Consider the following 15438-nt stretch of genomic DNA (forward strand, 5'->3'; position numbering starts at 1 on the left):
ATTCGTATTTGTGGTGCAGGGTGCTACAGAAAACCACCACATATATAGGAGGAGTTACTCAAGGATATGTTTAGCATTACATCATGTTGTTGATGTTCAAATTGGTATCTTCAATTTACAAGACACGCGTGGAAGACAGTTGCGGAGCGGTTGTTTTCCTACCTATTCTAGTAACCTCAAAGGGTTATATAGGTACTAGATTCACTAGAGCTAGTAGGTGAGTTCACGGGCTCAAACCTGATGAAGTTGCTAACACTAACCCTAGAAAGCGCAGTGCTTCGCAGAATCTACCACCGGAATGGAAACGCGACCCACTGAGAATATCCGGCGAGAAACTCAGTGGGCTGTGTCCCAACCCACACACAACAAACCCACAGACTAACTAACCACTAACCCGTCGATTCGACGAGAACGATGACCGATGCTTGAGGTACCTAAAAGCAGCGTTAGTGGATCGGGAGGATCCGAAATGAAGTGAACGTCGCCTCTAAATCTCCTCGGCTCCACTAAACTGATACTCACTCTTGAAAACTTTCTGCACGTGCTTCTTGAACTGCTCCTCTGTGAGTAGCACTTGCTTCTTGAAATTGATGGCGTTACGGAGCTGGGTTATGCAAACCTCGCATATGCCACCGTCAGAGCTCTCCGGCACACTCAACTGTTTGAAAAAGAAAAAAAAAACACATTATACATAACATAGTGCCTTTGTACACTATTTTCCTATTCCTCTGTACTATGTCTTCTTTTCTGTGTGTACATAAATAAATAATTAAATCGTAAGGAATTATTAAAACTATCCCAGTTTAAGGTGTATAATTTACTAATATTATAAAGAGGAAAGATTTGCTTGTTTGTTTGTTTTGAATAGGCTTCGAAACTGAGCCGATTTGAAAAATTCTTTCACTGTTTGGAAGCTACACTATTCTCGAGTGACATAGGCTATAATCTTTTTTGGAAAAAACTAGGGGTCTTTACTAAAATAATATAACCCAAGGTGTAAAAAAATTACCTAAAATATTCTTTATATCGCGTGCATTGCGAAAGCTATTGATTATGAATAAAATAATGTACTTCGACTTTTTAGAACACATTATTAATTACAAAAAGTGTCGCGACAGCATATGTTTAACTATTTTAGTTATGCCGCAATAAGTGTTCTTTTATTAAAAAAAATAAAAAAACGTCAAATATCGTTGAAATTTTTGTTAAAGACCCGAGCGGAGCCGGAGCGGACCCCTAGTAATTTATAAAGTATATTGATGTAAGATATATTTCACCCAGTGTGGTCAGAGCGCGGAGGGCCCAATCTCGGCGGTCCGTGCTGGAGTCATGGTCCAGACGGCTGGCTGATCCTTCGGCTGGTCGTAGGACCGTCGAGGCGATTCGTCCGGTCCTTGTGGATTGGGTGAATCGTGACAGAGGATCACTCACTCACTTTCCGGCTCACGCAGGTGCTCACTGGGCATGTTTGTTTCGGTGAGTTCCTGCACCGGATCACAGCCGTGCCGACGGCAGAGTGCCACCATTGTAGTTGCGACTTTGACACGGCAGAGCATACGCTCGTCGCCTGCCCCGCATGGGAGGGGTGGCGCCGTGTCCTCGTCGCAAAAATAGGAACCGACTTGTCGTTGCAGAGTGTTGTGGCATCGATGCTCGGCGACGACGAGTCGTGGAAGGCGATGCTCGACTTCTGCGAGTGCACCATCTCGCAGAAGGAGGTGGCGGGGTGCGTGAGAGACGCACAATCCCACCGCCGATCTCGCCCAGGCCCTGGCCCTCGTAAGTGTTTCGGGTCCCCCTTACATGTCGGTCTGGGGACAGGCGAGGGGGGCCTAAGAAGACGACGTGCAAGCTGCAGTCGGTCTGGGGACAGGCGAGGGAGGCCTAAGAAGACGACGTGCAAGCTGCTCTGCACGCGTTTTACGCAAAAGCATCCGGGTGATGGAAGGCCGGCTATCCTCGACCCACGCTGGTTCTGGCCCAGCGGGGTATTCCGTAGGATAGCTCACTCTAACCGGCGCCATCTAGGCGGGCTTCGGATAGCTTGCCGGCCGAGAGGGCTGGTGGTCGTGGCGACGACGACCGCCAGTTCGGCGTCCCGAGGCGGAGGGTGATGGGAGAGATGTGCTCCGCATTAAACACTTCACTTTCCCCTCTTTGCCTTTTCATGAGTTCTGTCTCATGCGAGGTTTGGACGTTGGTTGTTGAGCGACAGGAGGTTTTAGTCAGTTCGACTCTGACATGCTCCGCCCTCCATCCCCAGTGGAGGGCGAAAGTCCGGCGATTTCGACTATGGGCTCCAGTAAGTACTTAACACCAGGTGGGCTGTGAGCTCGTCCACCGATCTAAGCAAACAGGCAGACGACTAGACCGACGAGCGTACGGCCCACCTGATGATGAGTGATTACCGTCGCCCGTGAACTTAGAACTTAGACATGGACAAACCCAAGGGTAAAAAATACGGCTCAAGCACAACCGCCTTGCCTATGTCTGCAGAGAAGCGGTCATCAGCGCGTCGACGAGGACGATGACCGGTGCTTGTGGTACCTAAAACCATTGTTAGTGGATTGGGAGGATCCGAAATGACGTGTTTTGGGCGACGTCAACCGTTTACCATTCAGTCAGGATCGGGAATGGAGTAATCTCTGGAAACTCAATGCAGTTTACAACATTTCCATATTGTACAAACGCACTATCGGTGTAATGGTAAAAACAATATGACAAGATTGTAGACTGACGTGAGTATCGAAATAATGTATGCGTTCTAGATTAAGAAATATACTCGATCTGTACTGGGTTAATTAATTGAGAAAACAGTTAAAGATGTAACCGTTTATTGTAAAGTACAATGATACACTGTATTCATTAGGAAGAATAAACTATTTTAGTATGGGACTTTACACAATGAGTAGATAATGTGTAGATGCATAATTGATACAGAATACATTAGGGCAAAGGCATAGATAGTATAACATTAGTAATTAATTGATGAAATATAATAAAAATTACTTTTATGGTTTAATCCTAGTTTAAGATGAATTTCTTAGCAATCCATGGAAATCACCGTATGGATGGAAACTTTGAGAATGCCTGAAATAGGCTTGCGACCTTCGTGTAGGTGTAAGGGACCCTTTCAATGCGAATTACACTCAACTCCCCTTTCTGCATTTCTCTTCCTACTTAACCAAAGAAGATAGCCCGTTCTTGGTTTCCTGTTGTGCTATGATCGAATAAATACAAATACCTAAATTTTTTGTCGTAATTTTGCAGTTACTTTATTGTATAGTATTGAAAAAAAAATCGATTTACAGACAAACAATTAACAATAATATTATATTATATTATCTGTTTAGTAGAATCACAGTCAAAGGATTATTTATAATTTTACTATTAAGGCTGACAGATCTAATATTTACTTAGTGTTTTCAACGCGATCACGATTTAGGAAAAGTGTATTCAATCATATATCAACAAAATATTAATTATTTACAATTTAGAAATCTAAACATAATGTGACTGGTAGTACCATGACATGGGGTAAATTGGGATCCTGGGGTAAATTGGGACAAACCTGCGGAAGATTCTCAAAGTACCTGTAGCACGGAATCTACCTAATTTTGTTTATGTTAATATTTATCAATGTATAGAAGAAAAACCAAGTTAACTATGGAAGTACTAAATATGAGTTAAGTTGGTCCCAAAAATTCGTCAAATTAAATTGAAAATAGTGGTTGAAAAGTGCGTTTTAAAACAGCTTACAGAACTTTTAAAAAAAGTAATATTATCGTTGTTTTTTCAATAAGATCACAGTTTATATAAGTTTTTAATACACCTGGAAATACCACAACAAACGGTAAGTTGCAATATTCTTATTTTAAATACAATATTTCGACAAAATAAAAAATGTATAATTTTTCCTTTCTTTTTGGGGAAAATTGGGACGTATGTGGGGTAATTTGGAACGAGACTGGAAAAATTAGGGACGAGAAAACACAAAATTGGAACGCCAAAAGACAAAATAGGGATGGATTGTTAGGGTTGTCACTGATATCTTATAATAGATTTTTTAGCCTATACTATCACTCAATTGCGTGATGTAAAGAAGGTTAATGTGTTTATCAGTTAGTTTATGTAAGTACTATAGGTAAAAGAAAAGTATATATATAATTACATTTTTTCGCGACATTTACCTTGTAATATCTGCCCGGTCGTATGTCCTCTATAGCAATAAAATAAAATTAAAAATTAAAAAGAACTCAAACGAATCAAAACTTTTGTTATTTCAGAATCTATTCACGCGTCGAATCATGATTTTTTTAACATTCACAACGCACACACAAATAAAAACAGGCCTCAGATTTTAAATGTAACATTAATTAAAAATCCGAGATATCTAGGTTCCAATTATGAGTTTTTTTTTTTTTTTTTTTTTTTTTATTGCCTTTGTAGGCAGACGAGCATACGGCCCACCTGATGGTAAGTGGTCACCGTCGCTCATGGACGTCAGCAATGCCAGGGGCAGAGCTAAGCCGCTGCCTAAAAGTGAGTGAATTAATTGAGTTTAGTTATTTAGCTTAGAAAGAATTTCTTTTATTTTTGTTATTATAGGCAGTAATCAGATTAAAATTGCTTTTTTATCTTATTCACCTGATATCTTACTCTTGCTCAAAGATTATTTTGAAAATGTTGATTAAATAAAATTGTATTATTGCATTTCCAGTCCTTTTGTTTTCTATTTTTTACTCTATTTTATGATTTTGTTTCAGAGTTGTGATTTTTAAGGAAATTAAATAATAATTTCTAAAATATAACATGCACATACTTTTTTTGATCATTGTATTGTTGATTATCATTCACGTCACATCGCTTCGGAATAGAAACCAGCTTAATTTACACTATTTTGTGTATTGTGCTTAAATTATGGATTGTATTCATCATTTCGGTCCATATAAATAATTGTATGGCACCTACCTACCTACCTCCCTATATATCGCAGTACCGCGAACTGACAACCCTTACAAATATCCCAATTTAACCCTTACCCGTGTCAATTTACCCCAAATGCGGTGTAAATTGGGATAGCCATTATTTTTCCGATTATTTCTTTAAATTGAATAATTAAAATAATGTAACGGTTTTTATCACCTAGGTACGTTCAAGACTCAAATTATTGCTTTGGTTGAGCAGTGACTATTTAATTGGAACTATGTTAAAATTCAATCTGAAGTTCGATTTTGTCCCTATTTACCCCATTTTACGGTACTGAGATTTGTGATTGACATTTAAAAAGTACCGTAAAACGGGGTGATTAGGGATTGGGAAAAACCAGGACAGTCTTTCGACGCTCAATATTAGTTTTATATTCGTTGCAAAATCTTCCATTTTTTGTAGTGTATAAGTATAATGTTGAAAGTTCACAAAGTGACTGAATATGCATGACAATAGCGGATAACTTTTAAAAAATCGCATTTCAAATTAACTTCTTGTGGTGGTAATCATTTTAGTGCTTGAAACTTTGCTCTTTTTTATTTATTTGATAATAATAGAAGACTGTGATTTATAAACGTTATTTAGTGTTTGAGCCATAATGTATATTAAAGTAAGTCTCAGTTGTTATTGGTTTTAATGTTTTTTGATAATATAGAAATACATGTAAAAATATTCTTGTTGGGGTATTTTATGGGGTTAATGGGGACGTCTCAGGTATAAAGAACAACGAAAGAGGGGTCAATTGGGATGAGAATAAGTTAAATGGGAACAACTTAAGTATAAATAGGTCTAGGTTTATAGGGCTGTATATGTAGTTATAACAACCTTTTTTAAATGTATTGGTAAGAATCTGGTTTATTCATGATGTTTTCGTCTAGAACTTTTATTTAATCATTAATGCAGTGTTATTTTATTGTTTGGCAAATATTTATTTTTCTAATATAAGTAAGTCGGTTTGGCACAGACATGTAACAAGAACAATGAAATCTCAAAGTGGACAAAATGTCTAAGTGAAGAAGTACATAATAAAATATATTAATATTTGTTCACAGTGGTGGTATCCACTTGATTAAACCATGGAATAACCGACACACCTAATCTCTTAACCCAGATAAAAATCTCAGCCCCTAAGTACTAATTCTACTTACCAACAACGAAGAAATATTAGGCTATATTGACTTATCTGTCTCTCTATCTCTCTCTTACAGTTGACTCATGTCAATTAATTATTAATATTAAAAGAAAATCAGTTAAAAATTAAATAATCAGGTAAATAATTAATACATGTCACACTCAGTCTCATGTGCGTGGATAATGCCCTCGCGCTCTTAAGCCTTGTTCGGACTAGGCGAGTATTTTAGTCGAGTACCGAGTAATTTAGTAGCTAAATGTGTCTGAGCACCAAAAATTTAGTCGAGTAGGTTAGTAAATAATTTAGTCAAGTCAATCCATTTTGTTCCACTTTTTCGTGCGAGTAGCGAGTAGTTTAGCCACTAAATTACTCGGTACTCGACTAAAATACTCGCCTAGTCCGAACAAGGCTTTACCCACAGAGGTATTAAATTGAATTTAGGGGATGATTGGCCCCTTGGATCAGTCTGTCTTTTTGTAAGAGGTTTTAAAATAGTTGTCTGGTGGATATATAAAAATCAGCTTTCAGAATTTACGTGAAGCAGGTAATGATTTTATGTACCTTGAGTACCTGATACCTGAAAATTAGCCGTCTAAGCAAGGTAGCAGGTAGGCATGCGTTCTTAGTACATACTAACATTACGCAATCGACCACATCTCGTTCGTCAGAAAATACGTGACGTCTGGGGGCCCTGGGATCTTGGACTATGAGGTAACATCTGCCATGTACTTTTGTCAGTTTTTCAATGTTTTTATTGATTATCACTTTGTTAATGCAACTAAATAAATAAATTTATTAAAACCAAGTAGTGCCAGCCCTAGCAAATTTCTTTATTGACACTAATTTCGTCCCCACTAACCCGAATTTCCAGGTAAATAGGGATATCACTTATTAATAATAGGGATTCTCAGTGGGTCGCGTTTCCGATCCGGTGGTAGATTCTGCGAAGCACGGCTCTTGCTAGGGTTCGTGTTAGCAACGTCGTCAGGTTTGAACCCCGTGAGCTCACCTACTAGTTACGGTTACGCTGGAATAGCCTCTCTAGGCTACCAGCTTAGGTAGGAAAAATAATAATAGGGATAATTATTATTATAATTGTTCATCAAGTTGGAATTTGTCCCTAATCACCCCGTTGTACCGGTACATAACTTCATTTTTTTTTCTTTTCTCCAATATGGCGAAACATAAAATTCATTTGACTAACTGACGCCGTTTCTCGCCTTTCTGACGAAGTTAGATGGTTTGTGTTTCTCTCATAATATTTGTTATTTTGTTAGCTATACTAACTGTATGAGTCGTTTCATAATGATCGAAATTATACCGCCTTTACTCATTGCGGTCGCGGTGGCTGATTTCAAGAGAAATTACAAGCCATCTTTATTATACCAACATAGGTAGATACGCAGGAGTCATTATAGTGCACAGGCTATCCTTTACAATGCAACACAAATTAGTTGTTTCATGTCATAAGCGAAACATGTATTACTAGCGGCCCGCTCCGGCTCCGCTCGGGTCTTTAACAAAAACTTCAACGATATTTGACGTTGTTTTATTTTTTTAAATAAAATAACACTTGTTACGGCATAACTATAATAGTAGACATATGGTGTCGCGACACTTTTTCTAAATAATAATGTGTTCTACAAAGTCGTAGTACATTATTTTATTCTAACATAAATAGTTTTCGCAGGTCATGTATTGTAAATAATATTTTAAGTATTTTTTTACACCTTGGGTTACTATATTGGAGTTTTAGTAAGGATGCCTAATTTTTTTCAAAAAATTATATAGCCTATGTTACTCGGGGATAGTGTAGCTTCCAAGCAGTGAAAGAATTTTTCAATTAGGTTCGGTAGTTTCAGAGCCTATTCAATACAAACAAACAAACAAACAAGTCTTTCCTCTTTATAATATTAAGTATAGAAGTATAGATTAATAGGATTAATTTTTATAGGTATCTCCTGACAATAGCCTGTGTTCTGATTGATATGAAATGCTGCAACGGGTATCAGAAGGTGTATCACCACTACGACCATCACCTATGTTTGGTCATAAAAGTGAGTGCTTTGCTTGTGGCGTATCTACTCTACGGATTCGCAGTCATTTAGTATATCATGATGAAGTGTTTTAATTAGACAGACATTACTTCATTTGGTATGTATTTTTTATTATAAAAATATATACATTTTTACTGTTTTAAAATGTATGTAAGTAAATAGGAGGTGAAGCCACCTGTGAAATCTAGTAATAAATAGTACATCTCATGTTTTAATTTCAGGTACCTCATCTGACTGGAGTATGCAGTGTATGTTGGACCACTGCTAGAAGAAATATTCAAAGACAAATTCAGCAAGACCTTAATAGACCTTGTAGACTTGGATAGACGTAAGTTGGAAGTCGTCGTGGCCTAAGGGATAAGACGTCCGGTGCATTCGTGTTGAGCGATGCAACGGTGTTCGAATCCCTGGCGGGTACAAATTTTTCTAATGAATTATGTACTCAACAAATGTTCACGATTGGCTTCCACGGTGAAGGAATAACATCGTGTAATAAAATTGAAACCCGCAAAATTATAATTTGCGTAATTACTGGTGGTAGGACCTCTTGTGAGTCCGCGCGGGTAGGTACCACCGCCCTGCCTATTTCTGCCGTGAAGCAGTAATGCGTTTCGGTTTGAAGGGTGGAGCAGCCGTTGTAACTATACTGAGATCTTAGAACTTATATCACAAGGTGGGTGCCACATTTACGTTGTAGATGTCCATGGGCTCCAGTAACAACTTGACAATAGGTGGGCTGTGAGCTCGTCCACCAATCTAAGCAATAAAAAAATATGTATTGATGAGCAAGTTCACTGTAATATACCTGTCCCTCTTCCATTGGCCCTAGCCATACAATACTATGATAGCTAAATCAGTATTATATACATTTTTTCATTAATAAATTACTTTATATGTATGTTTTTGTGTATGTAGTATCTCAACATAATCCAAAAATATCTACTGGTGTCTTGTACAAAACATAATTCTGAAAACTTCATTGGTCTTTTACTAGCATCGCCAGCGAACTAGGAATATATATATATATATTTTTTATAATTGAATTAACATTTTAAGCCCTACAAAATTAGGTTAGTTACCTGAGAGTACAAACCAAATTCCAAACTTCAGTGGGCAATCTCCTTTGATGAGGACCTCATAATGTGGCTTTACATGTTCACTGAATTATAGAATTTACAAATGTTCTTTCTTGACAAGCCAAGGTCTTTTAATAGATTCTAAAGAGATTTTACTGGTATACCTCTTGCTCCTACTTTGAAAGTATATAAATCTCATTTGTGAAATCTTAGTATGTACTTGTTTTTTAATAACAATATCTTTATAATACTATACTTTTGTGGTCACCAACACAATACCATTTATCACACTTCATGGTGACCCTATTTGAGAAAGATGGCCTGCTTTGATGTTTTTTATAGAGTTGTTGCAAAACCTTCAGTACAACAGTCAGGGGCTAACTACAGCACCGCTGAGTCAATCATATTGTTATATGGTAACAGTTCGTTTATCAAGAACAGGCAATAAAATAGACTTATTTAAGGAACTATTGCATGTTCAAGAGTGAAATTCTGACACTTAAATGTATTATTGTAAATTGCATCTTCTTTTTGTTCCCATGTAGAGATTTTTTTTTAGATCAGGAAATTAGCTTCTTCTATATGAGCATTTCTCAAAATTATTGCACAATAGACATTAGCCTCTGTCCCATTTTTTTAATATTTTGTTCCGGCTAATATATTAGTTCATTACTACTTTTTATAAATTGTGTAAGCAGCATAACTACTCTACTTATTAGAAAGGAAAAAAACAGATATAAATACAATGAGATTTTTTCATTAAAAATATATATCATAAATCAGCTTCAACCAGTTGTATGAAAAGTGCAGTGTCCTAATCTCAATATCTTACCAAACCATCGATCTTTAGTTGAATGGACATGGGCATTCTATAAATAAAAAATATTATTTATTTATAGCCATAAGTCACAATTCATCCTAAAACATCCTTTTTAGCATTACTTTATAATTAAATTTCTAATTAATAATTTTAACTTGTCCCGTAAAAAGTTCCACCTAGAAATTCCAGTTTTTGTTACCATAATTCTGAAGAAATATGAGAATCGATTAATGCAATTATATTTTAGAATAATGGTAGCATTAGCCGGCTTGGCATCCGTCTTGTTTTAATTTCGACTAGTTCTTTCTGGTGCCGGTACGAACGGTAAAAGTCAATATTTAAGCTAGCGGTCAGAAAAAAATTCCACCTTTGTTACTCATAAAACATAGATAAGTGCAGATTTTATTGTTATTTCACTTAACCTACTATTAAAGCTCCCATTCTTGATTTCGTTAATCAAATCGAAATAAGAGTAATCGTGTGAGTTGCATGTGTTTACAAATAAAATGACATGTTGTTCTTGATTTGTTACTTCTTTTTTTGTTACTTTTGTGTGGTAACGTATAAATGGAAAAGAGAGTAACAAAATAGGAAATCATTAGGCTGAGTATATATAATATATTATTATTATTATTATTATTATTTAACTTTCTGTTTAAAATAATTTTATAATAATTATTGCAATTACAACGGCGTCTTTGATTAGTTTATTTAAAAACAAATGCGGCTTTTAAATATCTGCTTGTTTTAATCTAAAAGTGCGATCATAGTAAAGAGAGAACTACTGCATGATATTCCTTCTGATGTGGTGGGCTAAATTTCAAAATATCTGTTGTTCTGGGTAACGTAAAAAAAGGGTTCTTTTACACTAACACTTTTTTTTCCTACCTATGCTGATAGCCTTGAGAGGCTATTTCAGCTTCACCCTAACGTTTGTAGGTGAGCTCACGGGGCTCAACCGGAGAGTTGCTAACACTGACCCTAGCAAGAGCAGTGCTTCGCAGAACCTACCACCGGATCGGAAACGCGACCCGCTGAGAAGATCCGGCGAGAAACTCAGTGGGCTGTGTCTATGGGGTTAATTCGCTCGTCGAGCCCTTCGTCGCAAGCGACGGGTTCGACTCTAACCTCTGCTGAAAAAATGAGGCGCTACCGCGAAAGACTTACAGAAAATCCACAAAAGATGGAGGAGCAGCGAATACGAAACATAGAAAGGATAAAATCTAAATATTTCTATCAATCAGTAAGTGAGATGTCAGAAGACGAAAAAAATAAACAAAGACAAAAGTGGCGTGCCTGTGTTTACACCTTGGCCGATCATGGCCTTTTTCTTCGACCCATTTTATCAAGGCACCGATATGTTATTCCAGATTCGTCTAATAATCCGCTGCATTTTGTATCAAGTATGAACGCTGTAGAAATAAAAATATTATTACGTTGTCCATTTTTCTGGTGCCAAAGATGTGATTATGATTTATACGATCACTATCCAGCCGATGAATGTGATTATTACTATTAAAGGATTTTACTGAATTAGAAATCGTTAGGCCTCCTTTTCATTATGATTAAAAAAGAACTGAAACGATATTTTTGTTACCTACTCGTAAATGTTCCTAAATATTTGAATAGGGTATTTTTTAAACGAAAAATGTTTAAATGTCCTTTGACAGCAGTTCATGCTATAATCTACATATATAAATATAATTATAATTATTTTTAACACGGGTCAAAGTTTATTATAATTTGAACTACTTCGAAAACTAGCCTTATAAAATCCTAGTTTGTTACCAGTATTCCATTTTTGTTACTGTCCCATAAAAGCGGACACGTATTTCTTTTCAAATTTTTTATTTATTATCTTAAAACCTGCAATTTTTTTAAAAAAAGCAAAAGAAGTGTATTGTTATTTCATTTGTGAACGTATTTAAAAATAAAACAACATCAAAACTTCTTTACTGTGATTTTAAAACAAAGTTGTAGGCAAATGGTAACGTAAAGGATATATTACAACTTATATAAGAGTCGACTATTATCAAAGCCGGCAATCTGACTTTTGGACAATGATTGGTAAATCAGAAAAACGAATTATTGACTTTGTATTCCATTGGCAGTCACAAAACTCTTCGGAACGACATCTTAGATAAATAACAGGTTAACTATTAACCTTTATTTAATGCAGGTTTTGAACCGTATTCTTTGAAGGAGACGATTATATTCAAATCAATCTGTATTGACATACCAATAACATTTTTTTGTCTAAATGCACAGATTGCCACCTTTGATAATAGACGACTCATAAGTAACATTTTGCTGTAAATGTTAACAGTTTTTTATAGACACGTAAAATGATGGTTATGTCACCCTATTGAAATGCATAAAAGTTGACGAAATTGATTTGGTGTTTTAATTAACGTAATTGATAGACGGTAACAAAATAAGAATATTACTCCGCCCTTGGTATATTTCTACACATTTCTCTACTTTATTACATATTAAACCTCAGAACAAACCTCATATTCAAAATCTTTAGACACCTATCTACAAATGAAAACAAAAAAAATGCTTTAGTTTAACATTTTTATTTTAGTACATTATTTTATTGGTGGTGCATTTATTTTGAGAAATGCTCATATCGTTCCCTCACTACTCAGGATCGCGACCACATGCGACGTACTTCCAATGTGCTCGATCATGGGTGCCATGGACTGCATGGTACAGACTACCACCAAGTGCTTCTTTTGCTAGATCTGACCATCTGGCTGGTGTTCTGCCCATGGCGCGCTTGCCCTCTATGCGACCCCTAATTATGAACTTCTCTAATTAATGTCTGGGACACCGCAAGATGTGTCCGAAGAAGCTCATAACACGTTCCCGGCAGATGGAAGAGAGCCTTTTTCGGATGTCTAGCTGTCTTCGAATGGACTCGTTTGTTCTCATGGCAGTCCACGGTATTCGTAGCATCCTCCGCCACACCCACATTTCAAAGGCATCGATCTTTTTGATATCCCGGCTTTTTATGCACCATGTCTTCGCCCCGTAGTGGAATATGGGAAAGATCAGTGCCCGCATCAAATGCAATTTGGTTTTATATCGGATACTACGATTTTTCCCGATCTTCTCGAAATTGGCCATCGCACTTTTAGCCATACCGGATCTTCAGCATATCTCCCCCGTGGAGCCATCCTCGGATGTTATTTGCGACCCAAGATATATGAATTCCGCTACTTTCTCGTAACCACTGAGTGCATCAGAAAGTGGAAGAAGTTGCGCTCTATCTATTATCATTATTTTGGTCTTAGAATGGTTGATTTTAAGACCGAGTTTAGCACTTTCTTCTTCCACACGGTTCAGCAGAATTGCATTTCGTAATGGATCCAAATCCAAATTAGCTAATGATATGCAAATAACATATTGATAACATCAGTGATGGATTTACGCCGGCATGCTATGAGGGGCAGCAAAATTTTTCAAACATCACAATTTAAGAGACCGTAAAAGTAAAGACAGTCGTCTCCTTTGAAATTGAGTTCAGATTATTTTTTATATAAAAAAATAATAAAGCTATTATAAATTTAAAAAAAATATTTTGGTTCCAAATTATTAAAATTTATTCTAACATTAAAGGTGGCGCGATAAACAGAGCCTATAGTGGCATCAAGCCTAAATCCATCACTGGATAACATTAAAGCTCTCTCTATAACAGCCACCGAACAAAAATAAAATACAGAGTTGAAAAACTGAGAAATTTGAGCAGTTTCCGTGATCACTGACAACTAAGGTGCTATTCGTAGAAAATACTGCTGTAACTATTGTTTAACGCAGAACGAACTAACAGCATCATGAAATCGTCAGTTTCTTTGACTTGGACTTCATCTTCACAATAAGTTCTGTGTTAAATGAAAAATATAGCCCTAAAATTCACTTCTATAGAAAAATTAAATGGTAATTAGCACAATATTAAAAATAAGCCACAAAATTTTCAAAATCTCACTTTTTGAAAGAATACTGTTATTCATATTACAGATATTCAGAAATCTTCTGGGCCCAAAGAATAAGATGATAAGGAAAGGATGTCCCGTACATTGATATATTGCTGGTGTTCAAATCTGATAGGTTAATAGCAATTTTTCAATAAGTATAACTGGCATTCATAGCTGATATTAGTGCGTCTTGTGAGCCCTGAAGGATAGTTACAACCACTCTGCTTATTTTCTGACAAAAAGCATTAATGACTTTCGGTTTGAAGGTTAAAGCAGCCATTGTACTGTGAAACTGAGATTTGGAATTCATGTCAGATAAGCATCGGCATTAACGTGGTTAACATTTGGTGGGTTACCTCACCCACCCATTCAATTTAGGAAAAATAAGAAAAAAATCAAAAGAATCCTTGTATTCATAATTACCACAGCTGATAAGCCGCATGACACAAATGCTTCCATCCAGATTTCAAAATAGATTTTCTATTGGATTTCTATACATTCTGTCTCTTGAGATAGTTTTATTTACTTTTATGAAATTTATGTTGATTTCATTAAATTAACATCTCAGGTTTGTTGATAGAATATTGAATTATATTTGTGGGAAGCTGAGAATGAATTAATCTGATTAGTCTCTCATAAGTAATGGACAATTTAATTTATTAATCCCATTACAACGAAACTTTGAGCAATTATGTCCAGGGCTCAGTAGATCTGATAATTTTACTATCAAATGTAAAATTTGTTTAGAAGCCAAAAAAATCATTCTTTTTTAACCGGGTTGTAGGGCAGCAAGTTCTTCCTATATCTCACGTTCCCATCACATACCTTCATTAACCGTGTAATTGTGTACTAAATTTTTATTAATTTCGAAATAATGTCTAAAACAGAATTTAAAACGCCGAAAAGTACCGAGTATTATTTGGATATAAAAATTGTGTTAAATTAATATTAGAGTCAAGTATATAAATTTGAATTTTTTTTGGAAACATCTCATATTTATAGTCATAAAAATTACCTGTACGTTGAAACAATCTTTCAACATGTCTCCGTATACCTCTTCTTCGCCCATCCAATGGTAAGTGGTATTCAAGTCCTTATACACACCTTCAGAGGCACAACATCGACACATATTACCGCCACTGTTCTCCATTATGAGTTCTTTATCTATCACACCATTCAAAATCGGTAAATAATAGTATTTTGTTTAAAATCAATAGACGCTATTCACAACCGTACCGCCATTTTAGTTAATCTATGGTTTTAATTTTAAGTTAAAGTTGTTTTACAAGTTCATCAGTAGCTGATAACTAGACTTTTTAGCCTTTTTACTTACGGGTGATTCTTAGTCCGGAATATAAATGTAACGATTTCATCAAAAAAAAAA

The 15438-nt window shown here is 36.1% G+C and overlaps 1 protein-coding gene and 1 long non-coding RNA gene across 3 annotated transcripts in view; both read right to left on the reverse strand.

The window, feature by feature from the left end:
* The window catches only part of LOC101746942 (zinc finger protein 208), an 87123-nt gene extending 71804 nt beyond the window's left edge, over nucleotides 1–15319 (reverse strand). Inside the window, exons 1-2 of the mRNA XM_062675838.1 lie at nucleotides 15070–15319; nucleotides 523–658 (exon numbers count right to left, since the gene is read on the reverse strand). Of these exons, the coding sequence (XP_062531822.1) occupies nucleotides 523–658; nucleotides 15070–15204 (271 nt within the window). The 5' untranslated portion in view covers nucleotides 15205–15319. The remainder of the gene's footprint in view (nucleotides 1–522; nucleotides 659–15069) is intronic.
* LOC134201278 (uncharacterized) lies at nucleotides 12635–14656 on the reverse strand. Of its 2 annotated transcripts, none has more exons than XR_009976501.1 (2): nucleotides 14478–14656; nucleotides 12635–13961 (listed from the first exon to the last, which is right to left on the reverse strand). It is a non-coding gene; the product is annotated as an uncharacterized LOC134201278 (long non-coding RNA). The 2 variants fall into 2 exon arrangements; XR_009976502.1 differs by having other exon boundaries at nucleotides 12635–14180.
* Nucleotides 15320–15438: the final 119 nt, after the last annotated feature.

This window comes from Bombyx mori, chromosome 24 (genome assembly GCF_030269925.1).
Source record: "Bombyx mori chromosome 24, ASM3026992v2".
Taxonomy (NCBI): domain Eukaryota; kingdom Metazoa; phylum Arthropoda; class Insecta; order Lepidoptera; family Bombycidae; genus Bombyx; species Bombyx mori.